This window comes from Monosiga brevicollis, genomic scaffold, assembly GCF_000002865.3.
Source record: "Monosiga brevicollis MX1 MONBRscaffold_8 genomic scaffold, whole genome shotgun sequence".
In the NCBI taxonomy this organism is placed as follows: domain Eukaryota; class Choanoflagellata; order Craspedida; family Salpingoecidae; genus Monosiga; species Monosiga brevicollis.
In genome coordinates this window covers 1,025,521-1,050,767 of record NW_001865045.1, presented here as the reverse complement: position 1 = coordinate 1,050,767, position 25,247 = coordinate 1,025,521, and the positions used below count along the sequence as shown (strand labels likewise).

The following is a 25,247-nucleotide window of genomic DNA, read 5'->3' as shown; positions in this document are numbered from 1 at the left end:
CAAAGCGACCTCTGTCTCCATTGCAACCTGCCGTTACAACAAGTCTTCTATTGGCCTGAGAGAGCTGGAACGCGCGACAAGAAAGACATGTGGGTTACAGAAAATTTCAGACCTATAGTGATTGTCTCGCGCTCAGACCACGGATGCAACATCAAGATACGCCAAGCTGACGGCCCGCATTTGGATCACGCCCTGGTCGGCCATCGCATCGATCCACGTCGTGTTCAACTGGGGCCATGGAAACGTGTCGAGGTCGGGCATGTCGATCAACCGGATCCATTGACCATCCTGGTCAGACCTTGCCTGGTAGACGTGACCCTGCACACCAGCGGGGTTGCTCGGGTGAGCAGATGCTTGTCATGACTCATTAAACATTGAGCCCGGTGGTGTATGGACCGGAGAGAGAGAGAGAGAGAGAGAGAGAGAGAGAGAGAGAGAGCTGATAGCCAACCTGAACGTGAAGCCGACCAGCCGTGGGTTTGAGAGTCGGCAATTGCACGGGCACGTCTTGAGGGCAAATGTTCAGCAGAAGGACACCATAGGCCACGGCTGAAAAATTGGTGGTGTTGCTCAACAAAACCAGCTGCACGCAGTCAGGTACAATGCTGGCTTGGTTAGGTGAGGGCGCATAACCGAGGGATGGGTTGTTGGCAACAGTGTGCTCGAAGCGGTATGGGTAGCGCTCAAGCGCAAAGTATGCCGTATGCGCAAAAACCTGTCGGATGACATGAACGGTGAGCGTCGCCGGCACAACGGTGTGAAGAGCAAAGTTTGTTAGAAGTACACTGTGATGCTTCAGTAGGGACTGCACATACCGCCGCAATGGGCCCATACTGCACGCTGTCCAGTTGGTGGCTACCGGCTCCCAGCCTAACAATTCCTGAAAGATGGTGCAAACCCATACCAGAGGCGTGCATACAGCCAACAGAAGAGTCAGGGCAGAGACACAAAGCGAGTACATTTGATCTGGCTGCCCTCGAGTCAGGCTTGAAACGAGAAGGGGACGCTGACCAGAATTGGAATCCCATTTGTTGCCCGCTTGCGAGCCAAAAGCATGAATGTTCAACATTGAGAACTGAAAAAAAAAAAAAAAAAAAAAACATAATCAAGGCATCATAAAAAATAGGCATGCAAGGTATGATCGGCTTTGCAAGCGGCAAACGACTCGGCTTGGACAGACGTTGAGATTGGCTGCCGCAATGACTCGCGAGGCCTGCGTCAAAAGTAAAAGGGGTACACAGACGCCCATCAGGAATGCAAGGCCTCAAGGGCAGTGTGGCGAGTAGACTGTGGAACGGGCACGCTGCACCTGAAAGAGGGCATGGATGGAGCCCGAAGGAGGATCAGGATCGGTTACGACTGTGTTGAACTCGGTCATCCAGAGCTCTTTGTCAGCACCTAACAAGGCGTTGACTTGATCGCGCTGGTGCTTGAGCACAGCATATCCAAACCCTATCAACAGAAAGCAGTGCTTGAGGATGGTTTTGGGAATTTATTTGGTTGCTGGTGCGTCTTCCAGATACTGGGCAGTAAATAGCAATCAGACTTCTGCTATGACGTTGAGCGATCAGTGTCGTAGGTTGTGCCTGTTGTGAAAGCCTGTGGCTGGTGAAGCCCGCGTTATCGTACCAAGCGCCGTGGCGGCGATGGATGGTCCACGATCCTTGTCTGACGTGATGCTGAATGAATAGTCGTGGATCGTGATACCATCATAATCTAGATCAGACAGAAGCTGTGTCATTGCCGTATTCCATCCACCACCATTGTTCTGCAGATGACAGCATGGGCATAATCTGCGACATGAGCATTAGTCACGCACACGGCTACCCTGATTGAAGCGAAGCTAGGTGGCGAAAGGTGCAAGGACAGACTCCTCACCTCACGCCAAGCTTGCATCACTAATGCGATTTTGGCTTTGGGGAACAGCTGGCGAACACGGTCGATGACAGGCTTGGCACGGTCCACATAAGCCTCTGGCGTGATATTGTAGTCTAGCACGGCATGAGCGAAAGGAGAATTGAGCAAAGACGCTTGATGACGTATTCAGCCAGGTATCTTGTCAAGCGTACTGTGACTCAAGTAGAATTCATTGCCAAGCTCGATGCGTGTCGGGGTAATATTTCGTGCGTAAAGTAAGTCGACCTGACCCGCTTGCTGATGGGTGTCGAGGAGGTAAAGATTAAGGTCGATGATTGGGGTCTCATGATGCGGGGCGGCGCTCGCCACGTATCGAATAAAGTTTTCGGGCGAGAAGGTCTGCAGGGGCAGAGCGTTGATACCGGGCTGATATTCCCTACACGCTGACACGCGGCACTCCGCCAGATAGGAAGCATTCTGAGCAAACCCCCCTTTGAATGAGCCGGTGGGTTGGCAGCTACTACTGACAGGTCGGGAGATATCATCCGTAACCTGACCTGGATGTTCCAGTAATTGGCGACGGTACCACCCGGATACCTCATTAGACCTGGGAGCAGCCAGGAAGGTTGCACGATCAAGTTATCGCCGAAGCCTCGATTGGTGGCCTGTTTTATAATAATCAAGATGATATAATATTGCCGGCATGTGTGTGAAGCTTCACACACGACATACCGGCCCGAAGATGTTGGGCGGCTGCCAGGAGCGCTGAATCATCGTAGGTGAGATTGATGATTGGACCTAAGTGAGGCAGATGGAGCAGGCGAGGTAAATGAAGCAAGCTGCTATCAGAGGAGGTGGGTCCAGTTGCGAGGCATGTCGGCGTGGCTGGCCGCGGCACGTAAAAGCACGGTCACTTACCAAGCACTGTGTTGACGCCCGCAAAGATGGCGGGTGTATTGGGCAGCCCAGCGGTGGGGCTGGTTGGCTCGACGACGGCAGGCTGCTGCGAGCTTGATGTCACGCGACCAGTGGCGAGTCCCAACGCCAGCATCACAAGAACCCATTGACCCATGATGCTGTGTGCGCAAATGAAGAGCACAGCCAGATTCCTGATGAGACGCTTTGATGGCCATTGTGAGCGTCCGACCTTGCTCCCCTCACCACCATCCCACCCGGCTCCAGCCACATTGCAGAAGAGATCTGCCCAGAGTCCCCACCGCCTACGTGATCTATGAAACATAACATTCGGATGTCAAAATAAAACCAGCGTGTGTGTGTGTGTGGTTTTGCAAGCAAAACTTATCCTCTCTTTCGAGTATTCTCTGTCTCTGTCTCTGTCTCTCTCTCTGTCTCTCTCTCTGTCTCTCTCTCTCTCTCTCTCTCTCTGTCTCTCTCTCTGTCTCTCTCTCTGTCTCTCTCTCTCTCTCTCTCTCTCTCTCTCTCTCTCTCTCTCTCTCTCTCTCTCTCTCTCTCTCTCTCTCTCTCTCTCTCTCTCTCTCTCTCTCTCTCTCTCTGCCTGCCTGCCTGCCTGTCTGTCTGTCTGTCTGTCTGTCTGTCTGTCTGTCTGTCTGTCTGTCTGTCTGTCTGTCTGTCGGTCTGTCGGTCTGTCTGTGGCGGGTTAAACGGTTCGTGTCGAGTCGAACGTTGCAGATTGAGAGCCCTTCGCCGTAGACTTGCTAAGTTTCGAGCACAACCCGGGTCAACCTCTTGCTTGGACTAATTGACTACCAGGCTATCCTGCAAACTGATATTTCAGTCACTAATGCCATGAACGTAGACATATACAGTCGCCTTCATGTACTACACACAAAACTGACAACAGCCTGTCCGTCAGAAAGCACCGACAACCAGCAGCAACCAGCAGAAAATGCAAAAAACAAGAGAAATTAGCAATAAATTATTGAAAAATTAAAGAGAAGAAGAGAGAGAGAAGAATGACAGCGAGAGAGAGAGAGAGAGAGAGAGAGATAGATGAATTGGTTGAAGTTTGAGAGAGTTTGAGAGAGAGAGAGAGTTACGGGTGCGCGGGTGCGCGGGTGATACGTGTGTGAGCTTTTCGTTTCGTGTGTGTCTCTCTCATTTTTTTTTTTCCCTGTCGTTGTTGATGCCTGTTTGGCAGTGAGGCGCGGCAGTACGGTGTGGTGGCAGTAGCGGCGCGAGATTGCTGCTAGAGACGCAGTGGGAGCGGTGGCTTTTGGAGGAGCGTCAATCAGAGCGGTCGTAGGTGGCGTTGCAGATGAACAGCAGACCACAAAAGGTGTGTGTTTGCGATGGGCACGAGGGCGCGACTGCTCGGGTGCGTGTGCACGCGCTCGCCTTCTCCCTCAGCCGTCTCACCCCTCTGAACCGAAATTCGTATCCCACTGCAGGAATAGCGATAGTGCCTGAGCGATTCAGTTTTCAAACCCAAAGGTACCGGGATCATGTCCAAGGATGGTGAAGACCAGGCGTTGATCGCCCACTACGACAACGAGTGGGCTACCGGTTTTTGGACGGCCCCGTGCGATGACCCATGCTTCTTCTGTGTCAGCCTGCTTTGCTCTCCGGTGAGAACGGCTGCTCTTCGTTTGGCTCGGCACCACCTGAGACAAGTTCCTCTGTCGCTCGAAAGTGGTCCAACTTCCAACGTGCTTTGCCAGCTCACCAGGCTCGATGGGTTGTGTGTAACCTGTATCGCATGTGCCTCTCTAGTGTGTCTCCTTTCATCTGCGACAGCGTCTGCTTCACGATGACCTTAGCGAGTATCAGGTGCGCATGCCACTGCCTGGGTGTGGAGGAAGAGCGGGTTGGCGGGTTGGCGGCGAGGACAACAGCTGCAATCGACCTTTTGGCCGCGAACACACCCCATCCACTTGTTCTCTCTCAGCACACACCCTGTGTATGGCCGACCACTGCTCTTAGTGCTGTGCTGGCCAGTACGATTGGCTGCCCATGGAGTGTTGCTATTGCCGAGATTCAGCCTGTCCGTGCTGCTGGTTGGCCTGCGAGGTCGTTTTTTTCCATCCGTGCAGTATCATGGGCACCCGCATGGCCCTGCAACATGAAATGCAGCTGGAGAACACCTGTTGCGACAAGTTTTTGCTGGTACGGCAATGAGCCCCAACATGGCTACAGGGTGGTCCGCCAAGTTCAAAGTATCTGCAATCATTGCGCGTATCTCTGTTCCATGCATAGCTTCTGATTGCTTTCGTCAAGGCCATCAGCTGCATTCTCAAGGCTGTCGGCTGCCGGAGCCAGGCTCATGCTTGCGATGCACTGGGTGATTGCATCTTCACCTGGTCTGTCAGAATGGCCCCCTTTGGCTAACGTTTGGTGTAGCGCTTTGCTGCTGCTGCTCAACCTCACCTCGCCCTTCCCGTGTCACCCCCACCCTTTCGCCACAGTGTGTGTGGGTGCATTCAGACTCAGAACAAGCTGCAGCTCGACTATCGTGATGATCCACAAAAGCATTCCGTGGTCGTTCATCAGCCCACGGCGACACGCGCCGACGCACCTCCTGCCTACCATGCCTAAACTTTTCTTTGTTGGTTTTGTATAAGGCATTATTCGCCGAATTTGGTGCCAAACTCGTTCGACTCACTTGTGCCTCTGCTCAGTGACTCGATCTGTCTTTAAACCCTTTTGTTTGTACGTGTGTTTGCAGTTCTTGTTTCCTTCACCATATGATGAGGTTTCTTTTGCCTTTTGTTCTTTATTGTTGGCACCCCTCCCAGAGCCGAAATAGCCCAGTCAGTACGACTAGATGATACGGCGTGCCCAATCCACACATTCCCCACCTTGCACGCTTCACGGGCAAGCCGTTGACATCACATGACGAGTGGTCGCTTGACGTATCAAAGATAATTCCGATACGCGCATGTCATTTTTAACACAATGACAGGCTAATAGTTGCTATCAAAACTGTTTGTAATGCGAAAGGGCTGAGCTGCAGCTTTGACCTGAACAAAAGGGCCACGCATCAATGCAAGCTCAGACGCCTAAAGGGCATCGGGCCCACACCTAAGGTCATTTACAGGGCAAAAGGGTCGTTGGCCCGCTCACGGTCCCAGTTTTCTGAAAAGGCACCGACAAGTGGCACTGGTGTCTCGCTACTCCCATTGTCGCCCATGTCCGATGTCGCTGTCTCGCTGCCCCGCGGATACTCCTCCCTGCACATCACAATGAGACAATAGCATTCCGCGTTATCAGTCGGACAGGAGACTGCTCGCGAATCGTGGCAGTCGAATCGTCACACGTACTCTGGCAACTGCTCAGGAATTCCCTTGAAGTAGTTTGTGATGGTCAGCCAAATATTCTCAAACGTGTCGGTGCCTGCAGACGAAGGTGTGTGAGAAAAGCTTGGCTGAAAGCGGTTCACAGTTCATGATCTATGTTCCAATGTTGAATGCGATGGCGGACAGACGCACCGTCCATATCCGGGGTAAACGAGATGGTGGGCCGCACGAAGCGACGGTCCATGCCCTGCCACAGACTGGCCAGCCACCCCTTGACGGGCTTGTTGGCCCGGTTTCCGGCCAGGACATACTGATCCATGGGGTCCTCATCGTGGTTTCCAGTGCTAACCACGGAAGCGTCGATGCGCGAGCACTGCGTGAGCGATGGATGTGGTCAGTTTGGAGACAATGCCGGTGGCCTGACTCACCGAATGCCCAACAGCTGAAGCATGGCGGCAGTGGTGCCACCAAAGCACAAGACCGTGACAATGACAATCACCAAGGTCGTCGACAGCATCATTTGCTGCGCTGTTGTGGTGGTGTTGCGGATGGCAAGGGCAAAGGCAATGGCACCACGGAGGCCAGCCCACCACAGGATGCCCTACAAAACAGCGAGAGCGGTAGGTGAGCCACCACGGGCCTTGCGGAAAAGGCACGGCGGCCGACACGTGTTTTTCACTACAAGTAGACCAACCTGGTAGGACCAGCTGATCTTGTGGGTGGGCTTTCGCACAAAGCGATTGGCCAAAGCAGAAAGGAGCAGCACCTCCACGGCGCGTGAAAGGAGGACCGTGAAGAGCGCGTATGTAATAAACCCGGCGTCCCACTGATGGCACTACGCAGCGCGCCAAAGCAAGCGTTCGTTACTTGTCCTGGCAGAGTCTGGGTGGTAGAGACGTCATGTTGGTAGGGCTCAGAGGTTTGCACTTACGCGGTAGGTAAAGACGTTGAGGCCGACGTAGGAAAAGAGAAAGTTTTCGGCGAGAAAGTTGATGAGCTCAAAGAGTTGTCGGGTGCGCGCGCGTGCTTCATGGGAGAGCGTCGGATAGGTGTAGTGTGCCTAACAACGCCCAAACGTCAAAGGCGATGAAACCAGAACGAAGCATGACTGCGGCGTGTGCGAGTGGGACCGTTCTCCGATTCGCGAGGTGTGCATCGAGAAGCTGGCATGCCGTCGCTCATGCTGATTGTACCTGTGAGATGCCGCAAAAAAGAATGGATACAACTCCTGAAAGACCAAAACCCTCGCCAAAAAGAAAGCTGCAATAGGAAAAGATGACAAAGACAGCAGACTCGAGCAATGGGAAGGCCTATAGGGCATCCAAGGATAAGTCAATGAGAGACCACAAAACCTCTTCTCCTCGAGTGGTATACTGCGTGCACGGTTGTATCACAAGACGAACCCGAATGTTGGAGAACTTGAAGAAGATGGAAGAAATCATGCCCACCAAAGCCCCGCAAGCCAGAGATCCGCAGAAGATCAGCTGGAATAAAAAATGAAGCAGGAAAACCAATCCAGTGCGCCGAGGTGAGCCTGATGGTTATGTAAAGGCGTGCATAACCACGGGGCTGGTGTGGTTGTCTCGCGTAGCGCCAACAAAGGCGATGTACTCGCACCAAGAACACCCAGAGCGAGTAAAGAATGCGGCCAAAGGTGACACTATTGCCCAATTCGGGTCGAAATTCAGAGACAGAGCTACGTGGGGTGGAAACGACTTGCTCGTGAGGCAATAGCTGGCTTGGGCAATGGCTGTGGGGCGAAATGGTGCGCATTGCGGGCAAGGGCGCACCGGTACATGACAATGGCAACGGCATCATTGAGCACGCTCTCGCCAAAGACGATGGAGTAGAGGCGGTCGTCAACGCCCAAATCGCTGAAGATGGCCAGGACGGTGACTGCGGCGAGAGGGAGGGTGAGTCAGGCGACGTCATCGGAAGGACTGTAGCGACTTTGTCACTCAACGGTTGGAGTCAGAGAGACACCCACCGGGGTCCGTGGCGGAGATCAAGGAGCCGAAAAGGAAGCAGTCCGTTGTCGTGAGAGGATTGCTCTCACTCGATTGCACGTAAGCATAGATCATGCCACTGCCAGGACGGGGAGAGGGAGAGGGAGAGGGATTGTTGCAGGCCCATGTTAGAGCTCAAAACATCAAAGCATGCAGAAGAGCGCTTCGATCGCAACATCAGCAGTCGATGGCATCGTGGAAAGGGGGAGGGCGGGGCTCGCATGTCCAATTATGGCTGACCGCCCACGCACTCACCCGGTCATAAACGCCGTAATAGCCGTGCCCATGAAGGCATACGTGAGAATAGCACCGATATTGCGAAAGAAATGTTTCTATCGGGCGACAACGGCATGCCAAGAAGAGGTCATCTGAATGACTTGATGATTCCAAAAGCACGCATGGCAGGAGCGGGGGTGGGCGCTTGCTGGGCGCTTGCTGGTGGTCATGAAATTAGGACTGAAGAGCCGACCTGTTTGAGGTCGTAACCCGCAAAGAAGATGATGGGCGGCAGGAGAACGTAGAAGAAAATTTCTGAATCAAATACCGCCTGAGGGCATGAAAATCGAAAACAAGCGTGAGCGCCGACTGCGGTTACCGAGATAAGGCAACTCTGACGCTGCGGATTCAAATGGCCAGCTTCAGTTTGGAAGGCGCGTGCTCATGACCATGGCTGCACATGAGCTTGGAGGTGCGAGCTGGGCGGACCAAGCCTCACCTCTTGTTCAATGTCCTCCACAAATTGGGTGTGAGTGAGGGTGTTTTGCGATTGATATCGGGCGGTAGCATTGCAAACGGCGGGGTGCAGCGCCTTTTCGCCGTCCATGTCTTCGATGCGATCCATAATGAGGCCAGCAAAGAGGCCTATGACAAATGATGGGGTAACACGTGAGAGTGGGTCAAGGGCAAGTCCGGAGGAGTATGAGTGAGGCACGGACCGAGAAGGAGGGAGAGGCCGGTTTCGTGAATAAAGTTGTAGCGACGAAGTTTGAAGCGCCACACCAAAAGAATGGTGACAAAGAGGAGGCCCAGAAAAATCTGTGTGGAGCAAATTTGCCATCAGATGGTGCACCGGCCGCGGTAAGACTGGCGGATGGGGCAACTCATGAAGGGGGGCAGAAAAAGAGGCGCAGTCTGACCAAGAGAATAAAGCTGTCAGTGGTGTGCTGTTCTTCGGCGAGAATCTCATGTTCAATGTCGAGCTCCTCAACCGCCAATGTGGTGGTGGTGGTGGTCTGCAGAGCGCCAAGGGTCGGGCGCAGATGGTTGCGTGAGAGATGATTCTTTGGAGGTTGAACGAGGGGGTGACTGGTTGGTTGCGCCATACCGGGGCGGCGGTGCTGAGGAGGGTGGTGACGGCTTTGATCACCGTGGCCGTGGTGGTGGTGGTGGTGGTGTTTGCCATGGTTGGCGGTTGCTGTGTTTCGATGCAGACCCAGCAACCAGGGCTCTGGAAGCGTGCACACGGCACAGAAGCGGCCGGCGGGCCGGTCAAAACAGACGCGAAACCGGCTTGAATGCTCCTGTGAGCGACAACGCCAGAGCGGGGTGAGTTGGCCTCACACTGGAGTCAAGCCATCAGATCCCAATTCAAACCTAAGCCACGCAAAGGATCAACCAGCCAGCTGTCCCGAGAACACGCAACGCCACACCAACATCAAGGGATGGATCGACCACTGACAACGAACCGTTCAGATGTGTGTGTGTGTGTGTGTGTGTGTGCAAATGCAGAGAGAAAAAGAGAGAGAGAGTGTGTGTGTGACTTTTGAGAGAGAGAGAGAGAGAGGAGAGGAGAGAGAAATTGGAAATTGGTTTGGTCGGTTAAGAGAGAAAGGGAAAAGCACAACTACCAGAGAGAGAGGAGAGAGAGAAAGCAGAGAGACAAACAGAGAGAAACACATAAAGTAAAATACTTAAAGGCGTCTTGGTTTCCTCTCCGTCCAGCAAGATGCGGTCGGTCAAGGGGGGCGGGGGACTGCTTGGGGCGCAGGTGGTGGCTGGCTCGGTGGTGGTGGTGGTGCTGTTGATGTGGGTGAATGGTTTGTTTCACCAACGGGTTGAGATGAGTCCATATCTGGCCGAGTTGGCCCGCAATGGATCGCAACCGCGCGTGGATGTCTTTGTCGTGCTCTACAAGCCAAGCTGCATCAATCGTGCAGCCATTCAGGCGCTAGCTCAGCATACGGCACGTCGCATCTTTGTGGTGACACCTGAACGATATTGTCGCATCGTTGAAACCTTTGATCCTGCTGTTCGCTGCATGGACGAGACCAAGGTCGTGCCGGGCCTCACCGTACCGGCGCTGGCCGCCATCATGGAGGAGCTGGGGCTCGGGCAGGCCCGAGCTGGCTGGTACTTTCAACAGTTTATGAAGTTGCTTGCCTGGCGCAATGTCCCCGACGTGACCCCTCTCTTCTTGGTGTGGGACAGCGACATGATCATGCTTCCCCAGTACCGATCCTTGGACCTTAAGGGCCGCCTTCGCCTGATGCGCGACGACACCCCGCCCGTCATGGCTCATGATTGGTACCGCAACATGACCGGATGGCCCTTGTATGACAGTCACCACGACTTTGTGGCTCACCAGATGCCCGTCTACAAGCCATTCATGCTCGAGGTTCTCAAAGCCTTACAACTCGAGGACCCCCTCCACGCCTCCCCTCCCACAGTCCTCGCTTGGGTTCGCCGTAACATGCAGGCCGTTCAGCAACGCTTCGTCGCCACGGGCCTCTCCGAGTACATGGTCTACTGCTGGCACCTCATCATGCATCATCCAGAACAGACGGCACTTGTCGAGGGCGTGCATTTTGAGCGTGACTACTCCCTACACCCGCTGACCCAGGCCGCACGCCTCCTTGATGGCAATTGCTGTCCTCGCGAAGCCATCCTACACGCCTATCTCCAGCAGGTGGCCAAGCAGCCCGGCCTCGAGTATGCCGGCTACGAGCTCGGTCATGGGCTTGGACAGTGCAACTTCAAGGCCGCTCCTTTTGCTGACATGTACTTTCATCCCTCCGAAATGGCCCAGTACCAGGCTTTGCTACCCCCGTTAGCTGCCACTTAACTGTTCAAAAGGGAGAGATGGTCTTACTTTCTGTTTGGGGCCAGCGCCAAGAGTAGGCGCGGTGGTCCTCGTGCGGTGCTTCTTGTAGCCTGGCAATTGGCTGCTCACTGTACGAAAATGTCGTCATTGTCACGTAAAAAAAAGAGAGCCCAAGGCAATCTTGTTTATTTGTTTGGTTGTTTGGTTGTTTCACTCATCCCAAGGTCATGGGGGATGCGGCTGCCGCTTAGTCTGGCTCGGACGCAATGCCGCAAGAATGTATACAGAAACCATGGTGCCATGGCCGCATTATGACTGCGATTAGAAATTGAAGAAAGAAAAAATGCTGAAAAAAAAAAAAGGAGGTCACGAGAGCAAGGTGTTGTACACAGGTTGGTTGGTGCAGCAGCAAAAAGCGAGTTACTGGCTGCAGCCGTGGCTGCCGCAGCCCAATGGCACAGGACCGGCTCATCAGTTGGAAGCGGCTACACCCATCATAAGGCGCTGTAGCTTTTGCTCATTGTCTAGGAGCTGCACTTTGAGATTTGCAATGGCATCACGCTTGTCTCGGACGCGCTGCTCGTAATCAGCCAGCTCGGCCTTGAGCGGCTCGATTGCCCCCTCGGTTTCTCTGACAGGCCGGGGACCACAAACCCAAAGTGAGCATCATGTGGTGACTGGCGGTTGAGGCGACGTGTGCGCCAGAGGCCGGAGCCTACCTTTCTTGTTCATTGAGTGCCGCCGCATGGTCCTGGTACTCCTCACGCCATTGCAAGAGTTCCTTGCGCATGCTATCAACGTCTTCCTGGATGTAGTCGATGATACGGCCGAGGGGGTTGGCACATCGGCAGAGCGTTTGCACGGACATTTGCAAGGAGAGGACCTCCTTCTCAGCTTGCTGACGTTCCAGCTGCAACTGAGCATCGTCCTGATTTGTTGAGCCTTGTGTGGTTGGCCCGGCAGTGGTCACATCTTCATTCTGTTGCGCCTTTTTTTCCATAATCTTGCGCATGAGCGCGCCTTGTTCCCGGCCTTCACCGTCTTCATCCATGTTCTCCTCATCCGCTGCATGTCCAACCCCGGGCAATGCCCCTGCGCCAACTCCGTTTTTGCGATCAGCACCCTGTTGCACCATAAAGCCATCATCGTCATCATCTGATTCCTGTCCTGCTGAAATGATGCCTGCCGCCTGTCCCGCTCGCAACGTGGCGGCCGCCGATGCATTTCTGAGCAGGGCACAAAACGGGCGCCACCATGGTCAGCAACAGGTGAACGGATGAGGGATGCACTGAGAGAGGCGAGCAGATCAGAATTGGGACGCAGGTACGAACCGGCTGCCGCTGTCCGTGCCCTCGGCTTGTTTTTGTCGGGGCGGGGCTGGGCGAGCGCTGGAGGGTCGCTGGCGTACGCTGCGAACAACATTGCCTGGCAGAGCTGCATCACCAGCCTCGGGAGCTTCTGTCGTCGGCAGGCCCAGGTCGCCCGAGGGCGGGTTGGCGGCCCCGACATCACGCCGGCTCATGGGGCGCGCTGATGGTTCGCGGGCGCGTCGATGATCGGCTGAGGGCGGTCGCTCTGAGCGAGGTCGAGAGGTGACCTCGGGTTCTGCAGCCTCGTCAGCGGGGCCAGACGGGCGACCAGCCTCAGCATTGGCACTGGACTGGGCTTCAGCGGCGGCAGCTTCGGCAGCTTGAGCCTCAGCTTTGGCCTTGGCTTTAGCTTTGGCCTTGGCTTCCGCCTTTTTGGCCTCGGCCTCAGCTTGGGCTGCCGCGGCATCGTCGTCAGCCGCAGCACTGGCTTCAGTCTTGGCGGTGCTAGCATCGCCTTCCTCTGCACCACGACCACCGCTACTCTGGGAGGCATCGCCCTTGCTCTTCCGGGCGCTCTTGCCCTCCTCGTCCTTGGCACTAGATTTTGATCTGGGGTGGAGAAAAGAGGCAGGCACGACAGGTAGCACCCGTTTCAGGTTGGTGCTAGTTGGATACAAGCGGGCCTACAGGCGTGGAACGACGGTCGCGCACATACTTTGATGATTTGCTGGCCGGTTTCTCGCCGGCCAGCACACGCTGTACGGCTGCACTGCTGTCCAGTTTCTTACGCACGGCATAAGCCATGGCCTGCAGCCAGACATTTGTATTTTCGGGGTCGTGGCCAGCTACAATCTTGCTCGATTTGGCTGAGAGTGACTTGCCAATCGTAAAGGCTGCGTTTCATGCATCCAGACACACGGGGAAAACCAGCGTGAATGGATTGATGGTAGGCCAAATTGCAGGCTCAGGGCCGACCGCCCGCCGCGGACACAGCTGCACACACGCTACGCACCGGTGGCAAAGATGGCCTTGTCGAGAAAGTCCATCTTCTGTTGCTTATCCTTGATGTTCCCCGAGTCCTGCGCACCAGCAAGCAAGTGAGGCATAATCATGGTGGACTTTCAGCTGCGATTTCCGATGCGCGCGCGTGCAGGGATGCGTTCGGGGCCAGGCCAAGACGCACCTGTTCTTCAGCCGGAAAGAGGCCTTCAAGAAACCCCACGGTACGCATGAGCTAGTGAAGGAAGCGAGGCAAGGGCATGTCATGAGTTGGGTGTAAGCTGAGCGATTGGCTTGTGTGTGAGCGCCCGACACTGGGCGCCTGCGGTTGGTGGGGCGCACCTCCATGATGACGTCGTGGAGAAAGCGAAAGGGCGGGCGGCGAAGCAGCTTGTCAGTGAGCGGCGGCTTTTTGATAACCTTGCCCAAGGAGGAGGCGGTCTTTTCGACCAAGCTATCCAAGTCAGCCATGGTGCTGATCTACAAATGTCTGCGTGTGTGCGTGCACTTTGAGCTCGATCTGAGCGGCCCGCAATGACCGGGCCACGAAATGGACGGCAACGCAGACAGCACTGCCGCTCCGATCCAGCTATAAAATTACCAAACGGCTGTTGCAGCCTCGCTGCCACTAAAAGCCCAAACCAGGCACACGGCTCCTCTGCCCCCACGCTATCGTGTGTGGACGCGACAATTGCGTCTGCAGCTCACTTGCGGTCGTTCCCGCACACAACAGAACCGCGGTCGTGGGATGGATGGCACCCTGGGGCTGAAGGGTGAGCTTTGCACACAAGCAAACCTGCCGTGTCTAAAACGTGCTCCAGACCGGCAGCACGCAGGGGAAAGGAAGGGACGCAGCAGCGGTCCAGCGAACCCCCGCCCCGGTTCAATCGGCCTCAAACGCGCGCGCGAACGAAATCGACACGAAAAACAACAAGAAAAACAACAAAATTCAAGTCAGAGACGGGTGAGCCAGCCCGAGTTTGTGCAAGGTAAAGCTATAGCGGAAAGCAGAGGTTCGAGCAACACCGTGCAGGTCGTCACGGCAGTACCACACCCAATTTGGGTACCAAGCAACAGCTATTCACAACAACTGTTTACAGACGAGATACAGACCTCGGTCCATCCATAGGTCGACACCACGGCTTGACCCCATCTGACATTTGAGCCGGCAACAAAAACTGCGGACACGTTCAATGTCCGCAGTTTCCCTGACCGGGAATCGTGTCCGTCGCCTCTCTGGCTCGACGACTCGGTCGGTCCGTATCTCTGGGACCGCTGGGTAATCGATGCTGTGGAGGGGCGCGAGTCGGTCAGGGGCCGGGCTTCTCTCTTGTGCACGCGACATGCAGCAGTATCCCCTCTGTTCTTCTTGCTCTTGTGGGAAGGCTTTGCTCTCGTGATGGATGCGGGATCTGAATCTCGCCTTGGATGCTCGTGCCCGCTCGCTGGTCAGGGTTGCCTGCCTTTATTGCGGCTGCAGGTTGCGCTTGCTTGGGTGTGTGGGAAGTTGGCGCGTGTTCTCTCCACACATGTGAGGCGCGCTTAAGGTGCACGCACTTCCTACCTTTGCTGTTGTGGTTGTTGTGGCTATCCTGTGGATCTTAGACGCACACACCTGACTCGGCTCAGGCTTCGTTGATGCGCAGGGTGAAGGAAGGAAAGCTGATGGGTGCCCACCACCCCGTATTTTTGACAAGTCCCGTCGCCCCAACCAGCGCCAACGAGGCTCAGGAACGGCACCAAACGAACAAAAACCCCGCGCTTCCGCTCATTAGTTGAGCACCTGCACAGCCTTCTTCCTTTGACCCACTGTGGCGCAAGCCAAAGGGCAGTCATCTGCACATCCTCTTTCGATTCTGTCCCCACCTCTCCTTTGACGCCAACCCCGGCAGACCACACTGCGTCCCATCAACCTTGGTTTCGCCACCGATCCGACGCCCGCCCGGCACCTTGCTGCCGTTTTGTTGGCGGCCCCTCCGCACCCAATTGTGCCCGCTGTGTTCGCGCGTGCGAGTGCGATTGTAGCGAAAAGGCACCACCACCCTCTGCTCCCGCAATCCCTGCTTCACCCCACATCCTCGTCCCGCTATCCACAAGCGATCTTGAAGTGTTTGTTGCCCGGCGCCTCTCCTGCAAGCCCGGCTGCCTTCCTCCTGACAAACACAAACACCAACCTTCCCCACCCCATCTGTTATCCGGCACCGGCCACTTCTTCATTGCCGCCACAGCATCGCCGCACTTGTTCCGCCACGCCGGGGCTAATCTCGGCGACACCGCGCGCGTCCTTGGCCTGGCTCGAGCCCTTGCCCGTGCTTCCGCTGCCCCTGACCCGTCCGGCTGCCGCACCTACACTGCGCGTCAACTCCTGTCGCGGTCCTCGTTGGTTGGCGACGAGCCTGACCAAACACAAAAGCGTCGCAACACCCCCGCGACCGCCACCTACTCCCTTCCAACGGCATTATGCAGAGCGTGTCGGAGCCCAGCGACGCAGGTGTGCCGCCCATGGGCCTCAACTCCCGTAAGGAACTGGGGGACCTGGATGATTTTTCTTTTGCCCTCGATGCCGAGCTTGGCACCATGGTGTCTTCGTCAAACACCACCGCTTTTGATGACCGAGTCTTGGGTTCCACCGGAGAGACACATCCCACCATGAGCCTGCCAGATTTGAATTTTCACATGATGACCCGGCCCATGAGTGGCGCGCATGAGCGCCGCCCGCGCAGCAGCATGCGTCACCATAGCGTCGGCGACGAGGGAAGCCGCCCGCTTTCTCCACGGCTCAAAGGCTACAAGCAAACCTCTCGCCCGAGCTCGCCCTACCGGGACGACTCCCCGTACCGTCGACCACGCGCCTTCTCCAGTCAATCCCAGCACCGTCACGATCGGACCAGCTCCCTCAGCCAATCTGCCGTCAACCCCGCCGTCTCACGTATCTCCAACTTTCGAGATCGCGTTCACTCCACACCAGAGCATTCGTGAGTTTGACATCCTGCTGGTTTTGTAGCTCAGGGCCAGCAGACCATCCGCCAGCGTTATACAGCCGACGCCCGCTCACACCACCCACAATATCTCGATGCCATTGCACGCAGGTTTCAGCACCAGATGCAACCGCAACACATGCAGCAACGGTCAAGCATGAGCAGCAGCACGCATTCTAGCATGGCCGGCGCTGGCCACATGAGTCGCTCCTACTCGCTCTCCGCTGCACAGACCCCGGTGTCCAATCAAAGCCGCTCCAGCGTTCGCACCAACATTGTCAGCGTCGACGACGAGCTGGCCAGCCTCTTTGACGTGGCGCTAGGCAGCGCCGCCCACCAGCAACATCGACCCCAGCCTGCCGTTCCTTTGCAGGAGCGTGAGCTGCCGCCATCCTTTTGGTCCCCTAAAAAGAACCCCAACATGGCCACGGTCAGCCCGCGAGCCTCCCCACGACCCCAGCGTCGACTTGACATGCCCGAGCCCACCCCGCAGGCCAACGATGCCGCTAGCGTGCATTCCCACCACAGCCAAAATGTGGACTTTGATCCGTACGTCTCAGGATATCCCGCCGCAACCCCTTCTTCTGCCGAACGAGAGAACCACTCCCAGCTCCATGGCGCGAGCAACATGAATGTGAATCAAACGGCCTCGACGCCACAGCCCGAGGCATCTGCTAGTCTGCCAGAGGTAAGCTGACCACTTTATGCCAAGCCTCGAGGGGGTGGGGGTGAATACTTTGCCATGCATGTGTGATGATTCTGGTTCTATCCTTCCCTAACATTGAACTGGTGCTTGTTTCGGATGATGTAGTTGGATGCTTTGTTGGGCGAGTTGGCTGGACCCGACAATGGTTTGGGCAGTGGTATGGCTTTGTTTGAGGGGCTGGATCACCTGCTCGAGGCCGAGGCCAACCTGCTGGGTATGGCGGATAATGACGAATTTAGTCTCTTTGAGGGTCTGGGCACGACCATCTAAAGGGCACCTTTGGTCCTCGTGCTGGGTTTTCGGCCTTGAAGCACCGTCGACATGGCCCTTGCCTATTCTTAGCCATTGTCCTCTTTTGTTGAAGAGTTGCGCGTGCATTCATGTTAGCGTGTGCGAGGAGTGTGGACAGGTACCTGGGCGTACCGTTGTGCCATCTGTCCTCGTGCCTCATCTTGTGCGTGGGTGAGTTGCAGCCCACCTCCGCTGTTGTGTCGCCGTGTGAGAAACAAACGAATTCATATAAGTTGCCTCTTTGTCCAACACGTAAACACGTTGATCAAGAGTGAAGTAACAAAGAAGGGCATCAACTTGACATGCATGCCAAAAAAAAAAAAAAGAAAGAAAAAAGAAAGAGAAGGCCAACAGCACCATGTATTCCCATCTGGTCACCCACGATAGTACTAGCATGGCCCAACATGGCTTAACTGCGGCGATCGGACGAGAGCCGGTGTATTCCATGTGGTATGACCGTTGGAGATATGTGAGTGGTATCAAACGCTTTATAAACTAGGTGCGTCAGTTGAGCACACCTTGAAGCAGTACAACCCGCTTCTCTTTGTGCATTTTTGATTGACATGTGAGAAAAGCTTGTTGTTGATTGTCAAGCAAACGACACAAGACGGGGTATCGAGACGGGAAGGCTATGCTTTTGAGGTTCGGGTAAACCCGACTGACGCGCACGGCGCGTTTCAAGCTCCCAAATGCCTGCTTCAAGTTGCAGGGCTGGGCACTCGATCAAAGCGACGAGAAGGTTGGTCTCGGTGGAGGAACAGCAGCAAAGAAGTTGCGGAAGATGGCCTTTTCACTTGGTGGTGTTTGTCGAGCTGTCGTCGTCGTCAGCGGCGGCTTCGGCATCTTCCACTTGCTTGCGGGACACAACGATTTGGTCGATGAGGCCAAAGTCCTTGGCCTCTTGCGCTGACATGAAGCGGTCTCGATCCAGCGCCGCCTCTATGGGTAGCCGTGCATTTGGGCCGTGAGAAGGCGCAGGCCCAGGCGTGCGTGTGTGCGTGTGTGTGCAGGGGAAGGGGTTAGGGGGATGTGGCTCGGCCGCTGCGGGGTGTGCATGGCCAGTCAAGCGGGGCTGCAGGTTGTCAATACCAATTTCATCATAGGTGCGGCCCGTGTGGTGGGCATAAAGGTTGTTGATGGTTGTTTTGAGCTTGAGGATTTCCTCGGCGTGAATGGCAATATCCGAGGCTTGGCCTCGGGCGCCACCGCTGGGCTGGTGGACCATGATGCGCGAATTGGGCAGTGCGTAGCGGTGACCCGGGCTTCCGGCGGTCAGCAACAGCGAGCCCATGGAACAGGCTTGGCCACTGCACACGGTCGTGATGCGCGGGCGAATGTACTGGAGTGTGTCATAAATGGCCAAGCCAGCAGTCACCGAGCCGCCGGGTGAGTTGATGTAGACGCTGACGGGTTCATCTGGATTTTCCGATTCAAGATGCAGCAGCTGCGCAACGATGGTCGAGGCCATGGCATCGTCGACCTAGGTAGGAGACGAGTGTGAGCAGGGCGCGGTCGGTGTCAAGGGTGTGCGCTGAGCGGAGCAGGGCCAACGTTCCACGAGCTCAAGCATACCGGGCCCATGAGACAGACGATGCGTTCTCGCAACAGACGCGAGTAAATGTCAAAAGCTCGCTCGCCAACTGGCGTTGATTCGACGACCATGGGCACTAATGCTGGCCGCGCCACGCTTGTGGTCAGCTGACGACCCAGCTAAAGTGGAGGCAGAAAATGGGGAGGAGGTTGAGCAGGGAGTTGACTTGGTTGCAGTGCCGCCCTGGTCCATGGGCGCACCGCGGACACTGGCGAGCAAGAGTGCCAGGGCAGTGGAACACTCACTCACCACGGCATACCGCCAGGCTGGCCGAGCCAGCATTCGCAGAGACAAGCTCGCCATACGACTGATACTCAAAAGCCAAGCAGCCTGTTCGTCGTCATACGCCCCAACACGATCTGTGGGCTCTGTGCTGTCAACCGTCTCCTCTTATTCCAAAATTAAGGGTTAAGATGAGGCGGCAGAGGCGGCGGCGGCGGCGCAGGAGAAGCCAGTGACCAGAGCTGTTGAATCCGGCACTTCTGCGAAAAAACTGTAAAAAAAACCGAATGACACTGAACAAAATGGCCTGACAGTTTTGTGAGAGGTATGAAAAGTCAGATGAAAAGTGGGAAAAAGAACTCTTGTAGAACACCTGTTTGGAACATGTATCTTGTAACACAGACACGTTCCCTGGACGTGTTGGGGTGAAGAAGGGTCGAGAGTTTTTATGCTGATTTATCAGGCGATGCTGAGTTGCATCGGTGACGCTTTGTTTCTTTTGTTTCAACGCTGACAACAGTCAAGTATGTGTGTGGCTTTGTGTGTGTGTGTAGTTCTCTGTCTCTGTCTCTCTCTCTCGTTCTGTGTGTGTGTGTCTCTCTCTCGTTCTTGTGTGTGTCTCTCTGTCTCTGTCTCTGTCTCTGTCTCTGTCTCTGTCTCTGTCTCTGTCTCTGTCTCTGTCTCTGTCTCTGTCTCTGTCTCTGTCTCTGTCTCTGTCTCTGTCTCTGTCTCTGTCTCTGTCTCTCTCATTCATTCTCTCTCACTCTCTCTACGTTTGCCGGGTACGTGCCGGGGGGGCTTGGCAGGACAAGTGGCAGCCGTCTCTTGATTCAGTTGCAGCAGGAAGGGGTACATCAGTCACGGAATAGGAGGGGAAGAGCTTCTTGCGTTGATGTACTGTCGGCGTGTTGGTTGTTGGGATCAACACTTTGGCTTGAAGCTTTATGGTCGGGACCGCCCCCCGCTGACCTGACCTTGCTCGGGCCGTAGGATATCGGGCGACCGCCATCATGGGGAGTAAGAACATCAAGCACAACCCCATTGCCTGGGCCATGTGGGCCAACGTGCTCTGCGTTTACGCATCAGCCAGTGCGTTTGTGCTTTATTTTTTTTTTTCCCAGTCGTCGTCGCACTCGCCCGCCTCCCCCCCCCGCTGAGCTCACTTTGGGATCTTGTCTGGCTGTAGTGATGGTCCTTGGTGGCTTTCTGTCTCAATTCGGCTTTCGTCGGAGTGGCATTGGAATTGCCGTCATGTACGTGCTTTGCATTCCTTACGCTCTCGGGCTAGAGATGCTTCTCTTGGGTCGCCGCCTCTCGACCTTACACACACGCACGCATACCCCCCACCCCGCCTCCCCTTGACCTGCGTAGGGTGTTGGGTGTTTTGGTTTTGTTCGTTGAATGGCCTCGCTCGGCTCGTCTCAAGGGCAGCACCATTCCGCGCCTGTATCAATACTCCATTGCCAACATTGTTGACAAGCTGGGACCTGTGGCTCGCAATTATTTTGCCCGGGCCATCTTCTGGCTCGGCGCCAGTATTCCCTGCTTCTTCGTTTTCCCCGCCATTGCCGGCGCCTTGACCTTGGCTGTCGGGGCCCTCGTCTACTTTCTTGCTGCCTTCAAGGGAGAGGTCTGGGTTAAGCTTGAGCCACAAAAGGAGCGCGCTCGCGGCAAGGTTTATGAAGCCCCCACACGCGCCCCGCCCCGCCTGACCCATCGTGGCAAGCCCGAGGCCAGCGCCAATGCCACTTCAACCGCCAGCACCGCCGTGACCATCACTGCGGCAGAGACCACGCCATCCACCACCACTTCCGCGCCCAGCCGTAAGGCTGGTCCCGACACCTCAGCGCCGGACCGCCCCGTGCCACTTCCTCCCAAGGCTGCGGGTGCCAGCAGTCCCCCAGCCGCCGCGCCCAAGCCCGCAGCCCGCCCCGTCCCAGCCCCTAAAGCGCGCGCCGCCAAGCCAGACGTCTTCAAGAACTGGAGCTGGGAGGCGGCGGCCGATCCCAGCTCGGGTGCCGTCTACTACATCAACACGTCCACCAACCAAACGCAATGGGATAAGCCCGCGCACTGGGATGAGTACGTGGCCTTGTATGGTGAGCCCAACTCAACCTACACCGACGCATAGTGCCAAGCTGCATCTGGTCGATGCCCTTTGCACATTATGGAATAATAAGAACACAATACTCAACAATTGTGGTTTCGTCTCCCTCCCTGCCATCATCATGATGTTGGGTTGCAAAAGGCACTTTGCCCCGTTTTTCTTCATCCTCGATGCTGGTCATCGAGAGACTGTCGTTTTTTTTTCCCTTTTTTCCTCGTCCCATCCTGCTCGTGAGCTTGTGAACCTTGCAGTGCTTCCAAGTTTCTTTTTTCTAATTGTACATGTACTTACAAGATACTGTCTCGGTGCTCTCGAGGCCGTGTGGCTACTCGCTGGCTCAATGTGCAGGGCCTTAACTTTGTCACATGTGGACCAAAGTTGCCGCGGACAAAAATTAACAATTAATCTGCAATTGTACTGACACGAAAACGGACGACTAGAGTGTACAACACCGCGTGGCCAAACACCACCGCACACAGGCAGGTCAATGAACAGGCGCAGGACAAACGTGCACGCAACAGGAGCCAGCAACCCCAGGCCGGTGACGAGGGCGTGCGCTTTATGCCGTCGACGTCTCTTTTTCTGCCGCATAGCGGTAGTGCAGGTCGTGGACGCTGTCGGCACTGATCTTGACCCAGCCGGTTTGACGCATGTGGTACACTGCAAGGATGCGAACAATTTGCGAAACATGGGCACACGCCGTAAAACAGGATACATGAGCAACAGAAAGAAACAGAAAGAAATAGACCAAACTGGACAGTTGTAGCAAAATGCCAAGAGCCGAGGCGCAAACTGCCAGTAGAAACACAACACGTAAAACGTACGATTGACGGTGCCGCCAGAGTAGGCATCACGGAAGGTGGCGTGGTAGATGGCGCGACGACCCAAGTCCTGAGCTTCCTCATCCGAGAGGTCCCACTTGTAGCCCTGACAAATGGCACCAAACCCACAAGATTCCAGCAGGATGACGACAAAATGAGTGACGCGGCGTGCGTGCGAGAGACCAGGGTTGACGAGTACGGGCGTGGACGTGTGGGTTGCGGTGCGGGCACACACCGCATCAAGAACACCGTAGGCATAAGTCGAGCCCGACCCAACGGAGAACATGTTGTTCGTCAAGCGGGTGCCGTCCGAGTCGACGTAGAAGAGGCCCGGGCCCTTCTTGTCCCAGCCACAAACCATGGTACCCATGGAGAGGCCCATGTTGCGGTAGTTCCACACAATGTTGGCCAAGACCTTTGAGGCCGCAGCCACTGAGATGCGCTCGCCATTGCGGAGTTCATAAAGTCTGCACCAGGCGCGCACGACGAACAGGCGGGTGTTTATCAGACAGCCAAAAAGAGGCACGAAAGCGAAGTCAGGGCAATATATAAAACGAGAAAAAAATTGAGCCTTTTTCGCACCGGCATTGCATGGCGAGATAGCGCTCCCAATAGGAGCAGTCAGCAGCACCACCAGCCATGGTACCGAGGAGGTACGGGTTGATCTCAATGACCTTCTTTACCGTCTGGGAAGCTATCCAAGCAGCCAGACATGGGAGGGCAAGCGGCGTGAGGACGAAGCAAGAGGACGACGCAAGAGGACGACGCAAGAGAACAAAGCAAGAGGACGACGCAAGAGGACGAATACAAGAGGACGAAGCAAGAGGAAGAATACGAGAGAAAGGATACGAGAGGAAGGATACAAGAGAAACAGGCGGAGAGGCCAAGACATATGGGGAAGCGAGAGGGAGAGAAAGAGAGATGTAAAACAGGAAAGAGAGAGAGATGTAAAACAGGAAAGAGTAAAGAAAAACCCCAAAACGAAATATTCAAAACCAAAAGACGCACCGATGTAGCTGCCGGCGGTGGCGCGCGAGTCGACGGCGATGATCACACCACCCTGATACTTGAAGCCGAGCGTGGTGGTACCATGTGCAATGTGAATCTTCACGTTGCCATCGCCGTTTGTGTTGGTGTAGGGCGCCAAAAAGTTGACGGGCTAGGTACAAGAATATGTGACGTGGAGGCCAGGTGAATGGGGGGGCCGCTCGGGACCACAAATCATGCAAAACGAGAGGCCGAAGGCCAGATTCCAGACAAGGCAAGCTGCAATGGACGCTCACATCCTGCGCTGGGAGGTCAAAAGAGGCAATGGGGCCTGGGCAGAGGGCAGCCTGATCTTCATCGTCTCCAAGACCCAGCTTGGTGACTCGCTTCTCGCGCGAGGAGAACGCCGTGGAGGCGCTCTGCGCCATGGCCAGATGCGCCATTTTGTCTGCTACAACGCACACACACACGCGCACACACAAACAAAACAACCGGCAGGGAAGAGGAAAGAAGCACATAGTTCCGGTGAGCGGGGCAAGACGGGCCCAGGGCGACACGTCAGCCACAGCCCGAGCACGGGCGGCCACATCCGCGACTTGCAGACTACGCACCTTGTCACTAACAACGTAAGCGTCAGGGCGAAAGAAACAGGAGGTAGGCGTCGAGATGAAATGGTTCACTGGCCTGGTAAAGGCGAACAGAACCAGGAGAGGGCAGGAGCACAAACACGCAAGGCCAGACAATCGGCGCTGCCGTTTAACGAAAATGAGAACAAAAGCACAGATGGACGCCACTGAACACAGCGAGAGAGAGAGAGAGAGAGAGAGAGAGAGAGGAGAGAGAGGGAGAGAGTCTCCACAGAGATTTAGGAGACCAAGAGACCCAATAATGTCAGAAAATCAGGGGCTCAGGCTGTTTCTCTGTTCAGTGTGTGTGTGTGTGTGTGTGTGCTCGCGTCACTTTCAACGGCAGGGCTGAGGTGCAGCGAATGGATGGGATAGCGCGCCGGCGCAGCGATACTCTCACTGGGGTTGCTTGGCGCGGCGGTTGGAGTGAAGCAGATGTATATGGGTGTACCGGCTGTGGGATCGAGGAGGACAAGGAGCTGGAGGGAACATCGAGGACCGGTCAAGGGTTCGGCAGCATTTCAGGGCTGGCCGTGTTTCGAGGGTGGGCCTGCAGCGGGGCCTGCAGCGAGCTTGGCTGAATTCTCACCCACTGCATCAGAGAAATGGATGAACATGGCGCGGATGCCAACATGAACTCTTCAGAGGCAGGCATGGCGTCACCTGTGCCCACGTTTCACGCGATACCCGTGGTGCATCCAAATTATCGCGGCGTCTTTCACATCCCGCCGGGGTTTGACCCGGCTTCTGCTCGCTACCTGGGTGGTGGAACGTTTGGGGCCGTCATCTCGGTGGCTGCGCCCCCCGACCCCAACGGGAGCCACGACGGCTATCGCGTGGCCATCAAAAAATTCACCCGGCCTTTTCAGGACCGCGAATTTGCCCTGCGTACCCTACGGGAGATGCGGATCCTTCGGCACCTACGCGGTGGTCCCGAAAATCACGTCGTTCAATTCTTGGGTGCCTACACCCCAGACGCGTCGCTTGATTTGCTTGAGCAAGTCTACGTCGTGATTGAGGCGCTGGACTTTGACCTGCGCAAGATCCTAAATAGCCGTCGCCTCTCAGAGGATCTGATTCGGCACATTATGGTTCAGGTGGCCCAAGGCCTGGAGTACATGCACTCTGCCAACGTGCTGCATCGTGACCTCAAGCCAGAGAACATTGCCTGCAACTCCGACACCTCCGTTCGGATCATCGACATGGGGCTTTGCCGCACGCAGCGTCAGGCCAAGGACACCCCATATGTCCAGACTCGCTTCTATCGAGCGCCAGAGATTGTCTGCCTCTGCGAATATGATCGACCTGCCGATTGGTGGTCTTTTGGTGCGATTCTAGCAGAATGTATGTTCACATGTCGACATGGCGTGTTCTGCACATCCTCAAGCGACACTGGCTTCAGACAGACACATGTTCTCTCCCCCAGTGTTCATCGCGACACACAGCCTTTGGCGGCCAGCACATCTCATCGTATCACCCCCCCCCCCCCCCC

General features: G+C 55.7%; 11 protein-coding genes across 11 annotated transcripts; 6 read left to right on the top strand and 5 right to left on the bottom strand.

Moving 5' to 3' along the window:
* Positions 1 to 367: 367 nt before the first annotated feature.
* Positions 368 to 2,459, bottom strand: MONBRDRAFT_25014 (uncharacterized protein; the record flags this gene model as incomplete). The annotated part of the gene is made up of 8 exons (XM_001745219.1): positions 368 to 715; positions 816 to 880; positions 1,012 to 1,075; positions 1,310 to 1,452; positions 1,630 to 1,732; positions 1,879 to 1,991; positions 2,070 to 2,334; positions 2,415 to 2,459. 8 exons carry the CDS (start codon positions 2,457 to 2,459, stop codon positions 368 to 370), a joined length of 1,146 nt encoding a protein of 381 aa, XP_001745271.1.
* Positions 2,460 to 2,730: 271 nt separating this feature from the next.
* On the top strand, positions 2,731 to 3,747 carry MONBRDRAFT_25013 (uncharacterized protein; the record flags this gene model as incomplete). The annotated part of the gene is made up of 3 exons (XM_001745384.1): positions 2,731 to 2,755; positions 3,125 to 3,459; positions 3,589 to 3,747. The coding sequence occupies 3 exons, from the start codon at positions 2,731 to 2,733 to the stop codon at positions 3,745 to 3,747; spliced, it is 519 nt and encodes a 172-aa protein (XP_001745436.1).
* Positions 3,748 to 4,280: 533 nt separating this feature from the next.
* MONBRDRAFT_32218 (uncharacterized protein) lies at positions 4,281 to 5,532 on the top strand (the record flags this gene model as incomplete). Its single annotated transcript, XM_001745383.1, has 5 exons — positions 4,281 to 4,403; positions 4,549 to 4,605; positions 4,759 to 4,941; positions 5,032 to 5,135; positions 5,241 to 5,532. 5 exons carry the CDS (start codon positions 4,281 to 4,283, stop codon positions 5,368 to 5,370), a joined length of 597 nt encoding a protein of 198 aa, XP_001745435.1. The 3' UTR covers positions 5,371 to 5,532.
* A 963-nt stretch (positions 5,533 to 6,495) lies between these two features.
* MONBRDRAFT_16608 (uncharacterized protein) lies at positions 6,496 to 8,618 on the bottom strand (the record flags this gene model as incomplete). The annotated part of the gene is made up of 10 exons (XM_001745218.1): positions 6,496 to 6,672; positions 6,766 to 6,897; positions 7,003 to 7,131; positions 7,265 to 7,381; positions 7,475 to 7,555; positions 7,689 to 7,767; positions 7,862 to 7,967; positions 8,059 to 8,156; positions 8,333 to 8,409; positions 8,547 to 8,618. Coding segments are annotated over 10 exons (1,068 nt in total), but the record flags the coding sequence as incomplete, so codon positions are not given.
* A 1,404-nt stretch (positions 8,619 to 10,022) lies between these two features.
* Positions 10,023 to 11,138, top strand: MONBRDRAFT_7819 (uncharacterized protein; the record flags this gene model as incomplete). The annotated part of the gene is made up of 1 exon (XM_001745382.1): positions 10,023 to 11,138. One exon carries the CDS (start codon positions 10,023 to 10,025, stop codon positions 11,136 to 11,138), a length of 1,116 nt encoding a protein of 371 aa, XP_001745434.1.
* Positions 11,139 to 11,588: 450 nt separating this feature from the next.
* MONBRDRAFT_16803 (uncharacterized protein) lies at positions 11,589 to 13,897 on the bottom strand (the record flags this gene model as incomplete). The annotated part of the gene is made up of 7 exons (XM_001745217.1): positions 11,589 to 11,748; positions 11,837 to 12,182; positions 12,774 to 12,875; positions 12,963 to 13,036; positions 13,143 to 13,320; positions 13,440 to 13,545; positions 13,769 to 13,897. 7 exons carry the CDS (start codon positions 13,895 to 13,897, stop codon positions 11,589 to 11,591), a joined length of 1,095 nt encoding a protein of 364 aa, XP_001745269.1.
* A 1,989-nt stretch (positions 13,898 to 15,886) lies between these two features.
* On the top strand, positions 15,887 to 17,380 carry MONBRDRAFT_7817 (uncharacterized protein; the record flags this gene model as incomplete). Its single annotated transcript, XM_001745381.1, has 3 exons — positions 15,887 to 16,355; positions 16,431 to 17,092; positions 17,216 to 17,380. The coding sequence occupies 3 exons, from the start codon at positions 15,887 to 15,889 to the stop codon at positions 17,378 to 17,380; spliced, it is 1,296 nt and encodes a 431-aa protein (XP_001745433.1).
* Positions 17,381 to 18,191: 811 nt separating this feature from the next.
* On the bottom strand, positions 18,192 to 19,063 carry MONBRDRAFT_25007 (uncharacterized protein; the record flags this gene model as incomplete). Its single annotated transcript, XM_001745216.1, has 3 exons — positions 18,192 to 18,340; positions 18,491 to 18,881; positions 18,974 to 19,063. 3 exons carry the CDS (start codon positions 19,061 to 19,063, stop codon positions 18,192 to 18,194), a joined length of 630 nt encoding a protein of 209 aa, XP_001745268.1.
* Positions 19,064 to 20,592: 1,529 nt separating this feature from the next.
* Positions 20,593 to 20,922, top strand: MONBRDRAFT_3080 (uncharacterized protein; the record flags this gene model as incomplete). Its single annotated transcript, XM_001745380.1, has 1 exon — positions 20,593 to 20,922. A coding segment is annotated over one exon (330 nt), but the record flags the coding sequence as incomplete, so codon positions are not given.
* Positions 20,923 to 21,880: 958 nt separating this feature from the next.
* On the bottom strand, positions 21,881 to 23,367 carry MONBRDRAFT_32215 (uncharacterized protein; the record flags this gene model as incomplete). The annotated part of the gene is made up of 6 exons (XM_001745215.1): positions 21,881 to 21,981; positions 22,146 to 22,248; positions 22,378 to 22,609; positions 22,725 to 22,836; positions 23,151 to 23,301; positions 23,323 to 23,367. 6 exons carry the CDS (start codon positions 23,365 to 23,367, stop codon positions 21,881 to 21,883), a joined length of 744 nt encoding a protein of 247 aa, XP_001745267.1.
* A 1,224-nt stretch (positions 23,368 to 24,591) lies between these two features.
* On the top strand, positions 24,592 to 25,104 carry MONBRDRAFT_2871 (uncharacterized protein; the record flags this gene model as incomplete). Its single annotated transcript, XM_001745379.1, has 1 exon — positions 24,592 to 25,104. A coding segment is annotated over one exon (513 nt), but the record flags the coding sequence as incomplete, so codon positions are not given.
* Positions 25,105 to 25,247: the final 143 nt, after the last annotated feature.